The following is a 12,730-nucleotide window of genomic DNA, read 5'->3' on the forward strand; positions in this document are numbered from 1 at the left end:
CTCTGATGTGCCTGTTCTTTCACAGGGGCTTTCATGTTTCTGTGGGTGTCTTCCTGGGACTTCCACGGGGCCCCTGGCCCCCACTCAGCCCCCGTTCCAGCCACCCTCTGAGATCCCTGATCAGGGCCAGATGTGGCAGCTGGTCCAGCCACCCTGGAGGTCAAGGTCACAGGAACCCATATCAAATTTGACCAGATAGAGAGATCCTCACACAGAGAGAGAGGGAGGGAGTAAAAAGGGTGTGGTGATAGGATTGTGGGAGAGAGGGATTGGGTGGGGTGGGAGGGAGCAAGTAGAAGGAGAATGGGGGCTAAACTGACAGAGAGGGAGAGACAGGAGGAAGAGAGAGAAAGTGTGAAGCAGACAGCAGAAGAGGGTATGAAGGAACGTGAGAGAGAAAAGGGAGGAGGAATTGGAGCTGTGTTTTTTTTGCCTCATGCCTGGATCTAAAGAGGCACAGAGTAAACCCTGTTCATGCGATTGACAGCTGTTTCTGAAGTGTGTCCGGCCTGTGCTTGTAAAGTCGTCACATGGAGGGCCTGTTTTCTCAGAAGAGCCTGGTGTTGGCCGCCCAACCCTCGCCCATTAGGAAATCCCTCTCACAAACAACTTGGTTTAATGCTCCATTTCAAAGACGGAAATGCGTCATCGTGCCTCAGCCACTGGTGCACTCTCCCTCTTTCAGCCCCAGTGCCCCAATGTTTACTCTACAAACCCCATGCCCCTGAAGGCCTTGAGTCCCAGACAGGCTATTGGTGAGCTTCCCTGGATGTATGTTCTCTACTGTACTGTATATACCATCCAGGGTTACCACAACATTGGAGGCCATAGTTTTGACTCTCGAGGGATCCTCTGTCCAATGATGTTCTGCAGAATCTTGCCCTTTTGCCGTTCTTTGCTGTACTGTTCTGTATTGTACGTCTTTCTTACCAGCCAATAAATAAGCTACTTGTGTTGGCCCATGACTTAGTGAACTTGATGTTATTCCCGTAGTCACGATTTAGTTGTACAGTATGTTGCCGTAACAACAAACAATTCCATTTTCAGATAATTGGAGGATGAGACTGACTGCTGAAGTCTGAAGTCATCCCATGCCAGTCAACAGCCTTCCTGATTGTGCTAGCTAATAGGCCTAGTATTTCCTAATAACTCAGTTTATTTGTTACCCCATTGCTGCTTTATTTGTTGCAGTAGCCAATGTTTCTCTACCGTCACTGCTCTGGCCCTTCTGTCAAAGCCCCCACTTAGTACCCTAATAGGAAAACGAGAAACAAGCAGCACACCCACATCCTTCTGATAAGCCGCGGGGGGGGGGAATGCAGACGTACTCTGGTCTAAATCCGCCAGGCGCTGGCTGGAGACACATGTGTTCCTAGTTTCGAGCAACTGGGGATGCATTGTGTGTACCCAAACAGCTGAAGCAGGCCCTTGGAGAGGCAACACAGCAGCAGCTGGTGCCGCTGACGCACCGGCGATGTTCGCCTGTGACGTCAAACTCTACACACTGGCAGAGGCCGATGGTAGGCCGGGTCTATTTTGAATGTGTTTCTGGGCACTCGTCACTTCATGGAGGATTGACACTTCACAACACTCGTAGTACTCCACCATATACCGCGACGGGATTGGCTGGCACCAGTTGGCTCGTGTTTGTCAAGCGGCGTTTCCCGCTAGTGGAGTGGACGCTGAGGCATCTGACACTATTACCACTGTTGTTAACTAATGTTCTTTAGGAATGTATCAGCACTCCTACAGAGCCACAGTCCTCCTGAACTACTATACTAGTACAATAATACTATAGACATCATTAACACTACGTATGTACAAATCCTATAACACCCAAGCATTATTCATAGACATTTAATTGTCTTTGTTTTTGTGCTTAGATTTAACATTGTATGTGTCTCTGTGTGTCCCTGCCAGGTAATCCCGTTCCCCATGTCCTGTGACATACGGGAAGACTGTGCCTGCCGGGACCCCAAAGCTGCAGAGAACAGGAAAGATGAGCACGTCCACTCCCTGGGGTGACCCCCCCCCCCCCCCCTCACCCCAACCCAAAACCACCCACACCTGGACTGGGACCGAAGGCGACCCGCTGTCCCCTTCCTCCCCCTAACCTCCTCCACATGCTGCTTTACAGGAGTAGCTCTCCACCCATACTGCACCCCCCTAACAGACACCTGCCTCCGACTTCTCCACATTGGGAAAGATGAACAGACCAGACTAGATAGGCTAAGGGAAAACCCATTTCTTAAAGAAAGGAAAGAATCTGCAAAGTCACAAACCACCAAAACATCTACAGCAAGAGAAAAAAAGAAAACACAAATACAAACATTTTTTGGAATGAACAATATATATAAAAAATGACCCCAAAACAAACCCAGACTGGATAGCATGCCTTTTGTTTAGTTTGGTGCCAGCTTCCGTGTTCATTTAAAACTGTACAATCTCATATGATTCTCTTTCAGCCCCCCCCCCCCTAAAAGATACGTTATCCATATCATATGGAATCTTTGTTTTGGGGGCGGGGGGGGGGGGGGGGGGGGGGGGGTGTATGCTGAAGTCATCAATGGTGGCACTGAATGACAGACAGAAGGACTATTGCCAAAATAACAGATAGTATGAACACATTTGACGTGCCCTCATGTTGTATTGCTCCAGAGCTGGTGAGAGTGCCATTCCTGGAGATATCACAGCACAGGGTTCAGGCTGTCAGTTCCCTCTGTCTTCTCTCGATGGAAATGCGTTTTATTTTTCTTCATATATCACAGGCTTAGAAGCTCTGCTCTTACACAGATGTGAAATAGGAAAAATAAAGAGTTGGTGGGGATGTAGGCGACCATATTGATAAAGAGATTCAAACCAGAGAAGTCTAACATATTACAGGAAGTGACATCACATGCAATGAAGACATATTGCAATGCAAAAAAAAAAAAACTGTTATTATGGCTGCTCCTGCTGCTACTACTTTTGCTGCTACTTTGCCATATGACCAACTGCATACTATTACTACCCAGTGAGGTTGGATGGAGTCCCGTCTGCCGTACCGCATACCTCCTAACACCATGCATTAGTGGGCACTTGTATCTGCATGTACAGTACACTCAACTCAAACCGAGAATAAACACTCCTGCAACATTGGAAATGGGTAGTGGAGAAAAAAAAACAGTTGCAATAGCCTCATAATGTTGATGTCTAACCTCAGAAAACATAACACCTCACATTTCCATTTCTATACCTTTTTGGTTTATCCAGTCCAATAGGCTATTTGTCAATCAGAGAATATACCAGAAATGTCTCACCAAAAGCAATGTTGACTCAATACAAAAATGCAATACTTAATGATGAATTGAAAACGACTTCAAGAATGTGATTGACACTTGAAAACACAGAACCTGGTGAATAGTAGTCAGTGTTCATTCACAACTACATCCTCCAACGGTTTCCAGCGGCCTTGACTTCAATAGGCTTAGTTCAACAGTACATACACATACAAACAACATGGAGGCTTTCCTCATATTAGTATAGACATCTGGATGTATTCGTTGTCAACAAGTAGCATTTAGAACAGCAGTAGTAGTAGTACAGTTTATGCTTAAGACACTATTGTCTTGGCTTCTCTTGAGCCCAATGGCTTGACAGACTGCATGTGTTTAGTAGCCCAGCTTGGCCTTTTCTTACCTGCATTAGTGCTGGAGGTGCCATCCCTGGCACTAGTAGTGTGACTTTTGTACCTATCCCCCCATTAACCACACAACCTTTACTTCAAATAGACTCACCTTTCATAGCCCATAAACAAAATGTGCAAATACAGATACACACACACCTGTATAACTGAGTCCTCCTCATCAGCATATTGTCATGAAGGCTGCTTGGCTTAAGGTCCACAGGCTGCTGCTCCATGTTTCAGCCATCCCTGGGCTATCTGGTCATAAATGTATACAACCCTGTGTATTCCTCTTAGGCTGCGTTCACACAGGCAGCCCAATTCTGATATTTTTTTCATTAATTGACCAATCACATCAGGTCTTTTCACATCAGCTCTGAAAAAGACTAATTAGTGAAGAAAATATCAGAATTGGGCTGCCTGTCTAAACGCAGCCTTAGGGCTGTTTTCAGTCCATGTCTCGGAAGTTCAGCGTCACAGCTTGATTGAAATTTAAAGCCATTTGTTCTCGCGTTAGCGGAGACTGCATTCACTGTAAACGCTGCATATATCGACTCAATCGGAAATAACCTTTACATTTTTCTAGCGCACAATCTGTAACGCTTAGAGCCCTTGAATAGAGCCCTAAACGCTCTCATCCGGTATGGACCAATGGGATGGTCCCTTTGACTCCTCAACATAGGCTGCTATAAGGCATTCCAGAATATTCCCATACACCTTTCAGTTCTGACCAATCACTGATCATCATAGATACAGACAGAGTAGAGAGATAGTAGGACAATACCACGTCACACAGTAAAGTAGGGAGACATTTCAACGTCAAATGTACAATGTAAATATGACATTTTCAGTGTAATACTGCTTTTTACGCCCGTAGAGGTGAAAAAAGACAACCTTACAATTGTTCTCCTGTTAAATTTTCTCATTTATGTTAAATTTTTACAAAATGTCGTAATATTTCATCAGTATTTGTATTATTTACCTCAGTATCTGCACTTTTAGGTTGCCTTTTAAGAAGAAAAATATATGTCAACACGTTTAGAAGCTGCTATTGTCAGAAAGGTGATTTGAAAAAGTGTATGATGTTTTTGTCATTTGACACTCCTATGCTATTACTATTAGCTTTCCTGTGATTAGCATCGTTGTATTCCCACCCGTATCCATTATCATATGATTACGATATTATTGTATCAAGGCTATATAACCTGGGACTTGCGCCATTTTTTAAAATGTAGGTTCAAATATAAAAAAGTCAGATGTACACGTTATGAAATATTCTACATGATATGAAAGCATTAATGTATTTTGTGTTCCTCCTGGTTAGGAGACAAACTTTACATTTTTTTCTCCATGGTTTTTGTAATGCACCATCTTATGTATTTGATGCAAATTGTGGCGTGGAAACCATGGAACCATGGAGAACGGATAACTAAATGAAGAAACTACCCCAAAAAAAAGGGACTCTAGAAAGTTCCAGAATTGAAAGACTTTAATAACCTGAGTGAAGGAACTGTGGAGACTACATTCATTGTTATATAGCCTACATCAGCTTCGACAATTGTGCATTTAACACTTTATACAATATATATCCCTGGTAAATTGAACTGTGTTATGTTGATATAATCAAATGGTATGAAATAATACTCCAAATACTGCTGCTTTCATTAGAGATATTACTAGTAGGGAGAGCACTACACAAAGCCAACAACCGTACTGTGGATTATCATCATCTGCCAACACTCTCACAGGATTTCTAAAAAGACTAACCCAAGGGTTATCTTGCCATTGGACCCTCCCTTCCCTCAAACTGGACAAACATTATAGATCTGTCATCTCTTTCACCCCCCCCCCCCCCCTTCTTTCACTTAACTACAGCTCCTGTCTTCGACACTGTCTTGTGTCGTCATCCTCATCAATGTCATTACACAGTCCGGAGACCAGAAACAGTGACTCTCCGAGAAAGGGATATGACAGTCTTTACAGAATGTGACTGCTTCTGTGTCAACATGTACACAGCCCATGATGTGTGGTCTGGCTTTAGTCTTCTGATGTGTTCTCTGTACTGGGCAAGGTACTGTTCCAAAGCCATAAAGCCAGGATGTTATGAAATGAAGTTTCAGATGTGATGTTTTGTATACGAGAACATCACCTCTCTACTGTAAGCCACCACAGCATACCTTCGCTGTACCTCATGCCTGTAATGTTTGCTGCTTCTATATGTTGGTATTTAGTGATTTTTGCGTCTCTTAGCAATGGTGTAAATAGTAGAACTATTTATTGAGAGTGTTATACTTTTTTAAGTTATATTTAATGTTCATGTAAATTATTTTTTACATTGCTCTTATAAACAGACATATTGGTTGTGAGTTAAAACCTTTTTTTTCTCTTCCTTTACTTGTAATTTTATTTCTGTCACAATGCCGTTGTCACAAGCGCTGGTCAAGGTCGTTGTCTCATTGGTCACTGGGGTAGATAGACACTACTCTCGCCCAATGAGAATTCCCCACATGTTTATGCAGCACAAGTATAATTTATTTAATTTCTATATTGCAAATCCAGATTGTTCTGTCATTTTCCACATTTTATTTTATTTGATAACTCTTAAATAGTAAACTCGAACTTGCTCTAAGGGGAGAACCTATATCATGTTGAAGTAGGTAGATCCATACTCAATGAACTCTGAGTGGTCAGGCAGCCGGGGGTGCTCCAGGTGGGTTGATGATAGAGGGGCTAGAGAAGGGGTGGGATGGGTGGAGGTGGGCTGCTTTTCCTGGCGGTCCTGGGTATTTGTCCAGGTGTAAAAACTGTGTACACACAGAGCTGCCCCTGGGCCAGGACCGATGAGTCTAAGTTTCTCTTGGAGGCGGCGGCTGTTCACAGCAGTACTCCCCTCCTGACACTCCGGGCCATCCGTCACTGTCAGGCAGAAGAAACGGCAGGCTGGCGTAGTGGTCAGGTCGGATAGGGAATGCCTTGGAGGTGAGGTGGGCCACATGGAAGAGCAGGGAGGAGGGAGAACTGGAATACTACCTAACATATGAGCCCTAGTGCAGCAGGTTGAGGAACTGCTCTGTCCTTCACTGTCCGACCAGAGGAGTAAAATAAATCAACATTTGAAATGCATGGCAGAGAGTCCGTTTCAATGTCTTTACATTAGTGGTGGAAAAAGTACCCAATTGTCATACTTGCGTAAAAGTAAAGGCACCTTAATAGAAAATGACTCAAGTAAAAGTGAAAGTCACCCTGTAAAATACTACTTGAGTAAAAGTCTAAAAGTATTTGGTTTTAAATATACTGAAGTATCAAAAGTAAAAGTATAAATCATTTACAATTCCTTATATTAAGCAAATCAGATGGCACCATTTGCTTTTTTTTTTACGGATAGCCAGGGGCACACTCCAACACACAAATGAAGCATGTGTGTTTAGAGAGCCAGATCAGAGGCCGTAGGGATGACCAGGGACGTTCTCTTGATAAGTGCGTTAATTTGACAATTTTCCTGTCCTGCTAATCATTCAAAATGTTATGAGTACTTTAGGGTGTCAGGGAAAATGTATGTAGTAAAAAGTACATAATTTTCTTAGGAATGTAGTGAAGTAAAAGTTGTCAAAAATATTAATAGTAGAGTACGGATACACAAAAAACGACGTAAGTACTTAAAGTATATACTTTAAAGTATTTTTACTTAAGTACTTTACACCACCGCTTTACATAGAGTAAACATAACTTATTTTAGTCCATTATTGTGAATGGGAGGGGATTCTCACAAACACAAACTAGCTACAAACCAGACATGAGTAAACAGTTGAAATTCTGTGGTGTTAGCTAGCTTTGCTAAAAGCAGTAAACTTTATTCAAGTACCTCTCACAGGCTCCTGATTAAAGAATGGTCCACTTGTGTTAATTTCTTATTCCCACGCACAAAAATGAAAAATTAATGGTCCTTTTCTAAGTGGAAAGTATAAAATCTAGTATATACATATTATATGGATATTTAGTGGAATTATTGCAATGTTTCGTACCCGATTGTTCAGCATATATATTTTAAGATGTAAATAATTATATTCTATGATGATTGTATTTGCAAAACCATGTATTATCTGTTTGGGGTAGCTCTTGGATTTTTACCAGAGGCAATATAAGAAAAATACATTGTGCATTGTCTACCATCGAAGTACCACCTGAAAGTACAAAATAATACTAATACCATGATGCACAACACAGGCTTTATACAAACACTGTTGTCAAAACAAAATCAAACGTCATTTATTTGTTGTCAAGATGAATAAAGCGTCATGTGGTCAGTTTCTGGGTCTCGGAGCAGTCAGTTGAAAATAAATGACCAAAACTTTCCTTCTTTTTTTGTGGAAAGAAAACAAACAAAACTAGAGGAAAGCGTTCATTTGAAGAGAATATAATGTTACAAAACATTCTTCTTATCACTTGGAGGATTTTAATTCAGCGATAATGCCAGAGAAGCCCGTGTTTGGAGGATATATTGGCATGGTGTTGTACCGATATGTCCTCCAAACACCGCCATTATCACTTTTATACAGCAGGTTACTGACATATTCAAATAATGATTGACATATTTTCACCAAAAAACTTTATTTCTATGAATTTATTCATACTATTTCATCATTCCACGAGATATAGTCCCGACACAAATCTCAGGTTGCGACCCAATTCGGCTGGTTGTTCGTTAGATTGGTTCGGTTGTCAGAGGCACGATCCAGTCATTAAGTCTTTTTGTTCTGTATCTGTGGACATGACCCAGTCGTTCGTTCTAAATTTTCCATTGCATTACTGGCTGGCAACATTCATTTCCCTTGCTTGCTAGCCAACTACGGCTAAGTTACAGTCACATCAAACAGTGGAGCCAGAATAACAGAAAAGTAGCTGCATTTGCGTGTGTTTAAGCTGTTTTCTAGTGACATTTATTTGGATACATCCATAACAATGAACGATTTCGCCTGGCATCGAAAATGTGCTCTCTCGTCTCAACACTGTTGTTTCAGGAGCTAGCCAACAACACAGATAACACATTCACTTCAAACTGAAGCTGGAAAGACTGCAAACTAGCTGCATATCGTTTCGTATGACCTGTTTTCTATTGACATTCCTTTTATATTTATATATAAACATTTTACAAGCTGATTCATAATTTCCACTGCCTGAGAAAAGATGTCTGCCTGTCTGTCTCGTCCCGACTCCCGACATGTTAATTACTATGGGACAGCTGGAGATCGAATTTCAATATTGAAACAATGTTGCAACTGTCAGAGAGACAGACAGCAAGGTTTATACAAATCTCCGCTGTTAAAAACCAAATCCTAGTCTAAAAGAAATGGGAGACAATAATCAAGATGCTTGTTGTAATGGAGATCAAGTTTATAAATTGCCTGGCTGGGCTGATGAGACAGTGGATTGTGCAGTGAGATGGAACAGAGTAAATAAGCATTTCAACGTCATAGCTTTAGTCAGTGGTAACTTGTGGAATAGACAACGGCTGGAATGCGGTTTTAACCAATCAGCATCCATTATTAGACCCACCTATTGTATAACAGTGAACACCATTCCCCTTGAACTCACCCTCATGGACTGAATGGCACCAACCAAACAACACCTCAACTATCCTTCCTCAATACCACAGGTATTTGCTTACTCTTTCCCACTTTTCAATGGATATAGAACTGACCCTCACCAACACTGTAAAGGTATCCATCAGTACCCCTCTCTCTCTCATCCATTCTGTTAGGTCCATACACAGCATGCACTTTTTCAGGAACATACAACAGATCAGACTTTTGTGTTTCAGACGATATTTCCTCGTATTTGTTTTTTCACAGTTGGAATTATATTTCCGGTGCTCTGGTACATGGCAAGCAGGTGTCTGATGATGCATACTATACAGAATACTATAGAATGGGTCCTCATTCACGATGACAATCATGTTACTTTCCCTGTCATGTACTGTGTAGAAATAAAACACTGGTTAAGTGTTGCCCATTTGTCCTTCATGAGTTTCCAATACATTTGAAAATAAATATCAATTTCTACATATAACCTGATACTAGTCTCATGATAACCTTGTCTGATATCATAGCCAATGTCCTAGAGATAATATTACAAACCCTGTATTGTATGGCCCCCTGATGTTTACCTAAACGTGCATTGAAGTGTTACCCACCTGGACATCCTCAATTTGATTTTATGGATATGAAAATGTCAAGAGCTACTATCAAAACAGTAGTAATGAATGAAGTATGAATCCAAATGTAGGGCCTTCATTCCTTGACATGGAAACCCGAGTGCTGTTCTTGGCACCCCAGTGACATCAATGGCCTAATTTGCGAGAATGAACATCAGGCTACTGATTCGTAAAGCACAGTTAATGTTGCATGAGTGGAAAGAGACTGGACCTGAGTGTAAAGGAATAGTTTGTGGCGTGGAGATGGAAAAATATAACGTTTCCCAGCACAAACACACAGAGGATCGAGAGAAAGAGAGATTTTACCCCTTGGAAATGAATGTAAATATTTAGTACGAGGTCCACTAGTATAATGGGTCACTATTGACGGTCGAAAAGCTCCAGTGCATGTTGTTGCTTACCTACCATAAAGCAGAGTGAAGGGATAGCTGTTGTAGGAAAGTATTCACAGTTAATCCTGAGGGACTTTACATACAAGTTCACATTTGCAGCTGTTGTATTTGAATAATTCCATGAGAGGATGCATGTGTTTTGGGTTTATTATAATCTTTCACTTTCTCTCCAGCCCAGGGACTGTAGTGTAGCCTATATCGCAGATGTGAATCAATTGGTTAAAAAGAGCTCATGTCTCCTTCTTGTGGAAAATAATGCTGATGCTTGTGGTATAGTATTTAATATTTCGCATTCTTTCGAAAAAAGACAATCAAAGCCACATAATAATACACATGTTATGTACAACTTTATATTTACAATATAATAATTTACTATCACAATTGATATAACATGAAATGCAAATCAATTAAAAAACAATGAGTTGGATTTTTATGTCCATGGCTCTTGAGCGATGGAAAGTCAAGTAAAAGTTTCCTTGAAGGAAGGGATCCTAAAAGATCCATACAATCAAACAATCCATACATTTAGCATAAACTCTTGAAATTCTTTAAAAGATTTTCCTATAAAAATGTTTGCTTTTCTCTTTTCTTCACTTTTCTTTACCAGATGACCACAATAAAGGACCATTTTTAAATTTGTATTTTCCCTGCGGTTTTGGAGCTCTCCACGTCTGTCAACTTGTGAGGAGATAAACAACAACAAACAAACAAAAAATGAAACATGGCTAGTTATTAAGGACTTCTCTAACTGCCAAGCGTTATTCACACACAGTACAATACAGCTGATAACATCACAATCCGGCTCAAAGGATTTCTCTGTAGTCTTCATTATAAACACTATGTTGTCTGCTGTAAAAAGACTATAAAGCGTTGTTAAAGTGGTGATATGCTCAAGTACTACAAATGATCAAAATAAAATAGAAATGATAATACCACTCTTAACGGTCTCCTTCCCCATTGCTCCAGCCAAGAGGAGAGACATACAGGGAGTTGTTTTTCGTTTTGTTTGTTTGTTTCCCAGGTAAGCTTCCAGAGCCGAAGCACCATGACAAACTGCAATATTACATTCAGTATTTTTTTCCAACCAATTTGCTTTGGGTTGAATGATAATTTACATGCTCACACCGCTCCTCCTCATTGATAGTAGTGGTCAGTAGTCACTGGCATGTACATCCAAACCGTCTTTCCTCTTCAAGCAGTTCTTAGCACTTTTTTCTAATTTAAAAAATTATTTTTGAGGGCGTTTGACAGTAATTATTCTAACAATGTCCAGTGGGGTTGAGGTTTCAGGGCTCTCCTGGTTTGGAAAAACACCAGTCAGTGGAGAGACCAGAAGCAAGGAGGAGGAGGCTACCGTGGTGTCGTCTCGCGGCCTGTCTCATCGGAGCTTGGCGTTGCCGTATGTGTTGCGCTGTACTGAGATCAGTTTCTCCATGCAGGCAGTACGGGTCTCTTGCAGGGAGCTATGCCACACGCTGCTAGGGGGCTGAATCTCCTCGTTGCGACAGAACATGTAGGCCATGGTGTCGGTGCGGCTCTGGATGTAGGCGCTGTGGAGCAGGGCACGGCAGTACCGGCTGATCCTCTCCACCCTGCGCAGGATCAGGTGGGCTTTCCTGGGGGGGGGGGGACGCACAACAGTCATCATTAGTATTAATGTCAGAATCAGCAGCACTGGTATTTTTTGTCATCATTTTTTTCCCTCATGGTGATATAACACAGGTAGCAATTCACACATTACAGCTGGGTAATAACAGGGTAACCAGAGGATTGCCGTTTCGAATCGCCGAGCTGGTTGGGGGGGAATTTGCAGGGAGTGAGCCGGCAACTGGAGGCTTCAACATCCTATATACTATCGACTTCCGTTTTGCCCTTAAACAAGGCCATATTTGTTACAGTGGCACTGCTACGGCAGCCTGTGATGTGTGTGTGTTTTTTGTCAGGTTGGGTACTGCAGCAGCAATAATTAAAGAATATCTGTGCAAATGGACCAAAAAGGCAAGTATTGTATCGTAGTGCATATAATTATGCCACACCCTGTGGCCCCATCATCACCACCACTACCATCATCATCATCATCATCCTCCTCATCATCACCGCCACCACTGCAGGAACTTGGCAACTACTATGCCTGCACATTAACTTGTAACTATTATTTTCTCAAATAAGTCTTCAACAGCAGTCCAGAAAACAAACAGGTTCATTCATGTGTATCTGCACTGTGGGGTAGTTGCATAGCAGGTTTGATTGAATTCCAGACTAGAGTAGAGAGGAGGTCTGTCTCTAGTCTGTGTTGGCAGCCTGCTCATGTTCCTGGCGAGAGGAGGGTATGTTAGAGGCCAGCTCAAGGTAGACAGGACAGGCAGACAAACTGCTGTAAGCGTGCACGCACGCGCACACACACACACACACACACACACACACACACACACACACACACACACACACACACACACACAGGCA

The 12,730-nt window shown here is 41.9% G+C and overlaps 2 protein-coding genes across 5 annotated transcripts in view; one reads left to right on the forward strand and one right to left on the reverse strand.

Moving 5' to 3' along the window:
- Positions 1 to 6,037, forward strand: part of pappaa (pregnancy-associated plasma protein A, pappalysin 1a) — a 125,792-nt gene extending 119,755 nt beyond the window's left edge. For all 3 annotated transcript variants that reach the window (XM_036967895.1, XM_036967896.1, XM_036967897.1), the window contains exon 22: positions 1,921 to 6,037. In XM_036967895.1, the coding sequence (XP_036823790.1) occupies positions 1,921 to 2,025 (105 nt within the window). In that variant the 3' untranslated portion in view covers positions 2,026 to 6,037. The remainder of the gene's footprint in view (positions 1 to 1,920) is intronic.
- A 4,555-nt stretch (positions 6,038 to 10,592) lies between these two features.
- LOC110509815 (astrotactin-2) overlaps positions 10,593 to 12,730 on the reverse strand; it is a 457,880-nt gene continuing 455,742 nt past the window's right edge. For both annotated transcript variants that reach the window (XM_036967227.1, XM_036967228.1), the window contains one exon: positions 10,593 to 11,883. In XM_036967227.1, the coding sequence (XP_036823122.1) occupies positions 11,646 to 11,883 (238 nt within the window). In that variant the 3' untranslated portion in view covers positions 10,593 to 11,645. The remainder of the gene's footprint in view (positions 11,884 to 12,730) is intronic.

Source organism: Oncorhynchus mykiss, chromosome Y (assembly GCF_013265735.2).
Source record: "Oncorhynchus mykiss isolate Arlee chromosome Y, USDA_OmykA_1.1, whole genome shotgun sequence".
Taxonomy (NCBI): domain Eukaryota; kingdom Metazoa; phylum Chordata; class Actinopteri; order Salmoniformes; family Salmonidae; genus Oncorhynchus; species Oncorhynchus mykiss.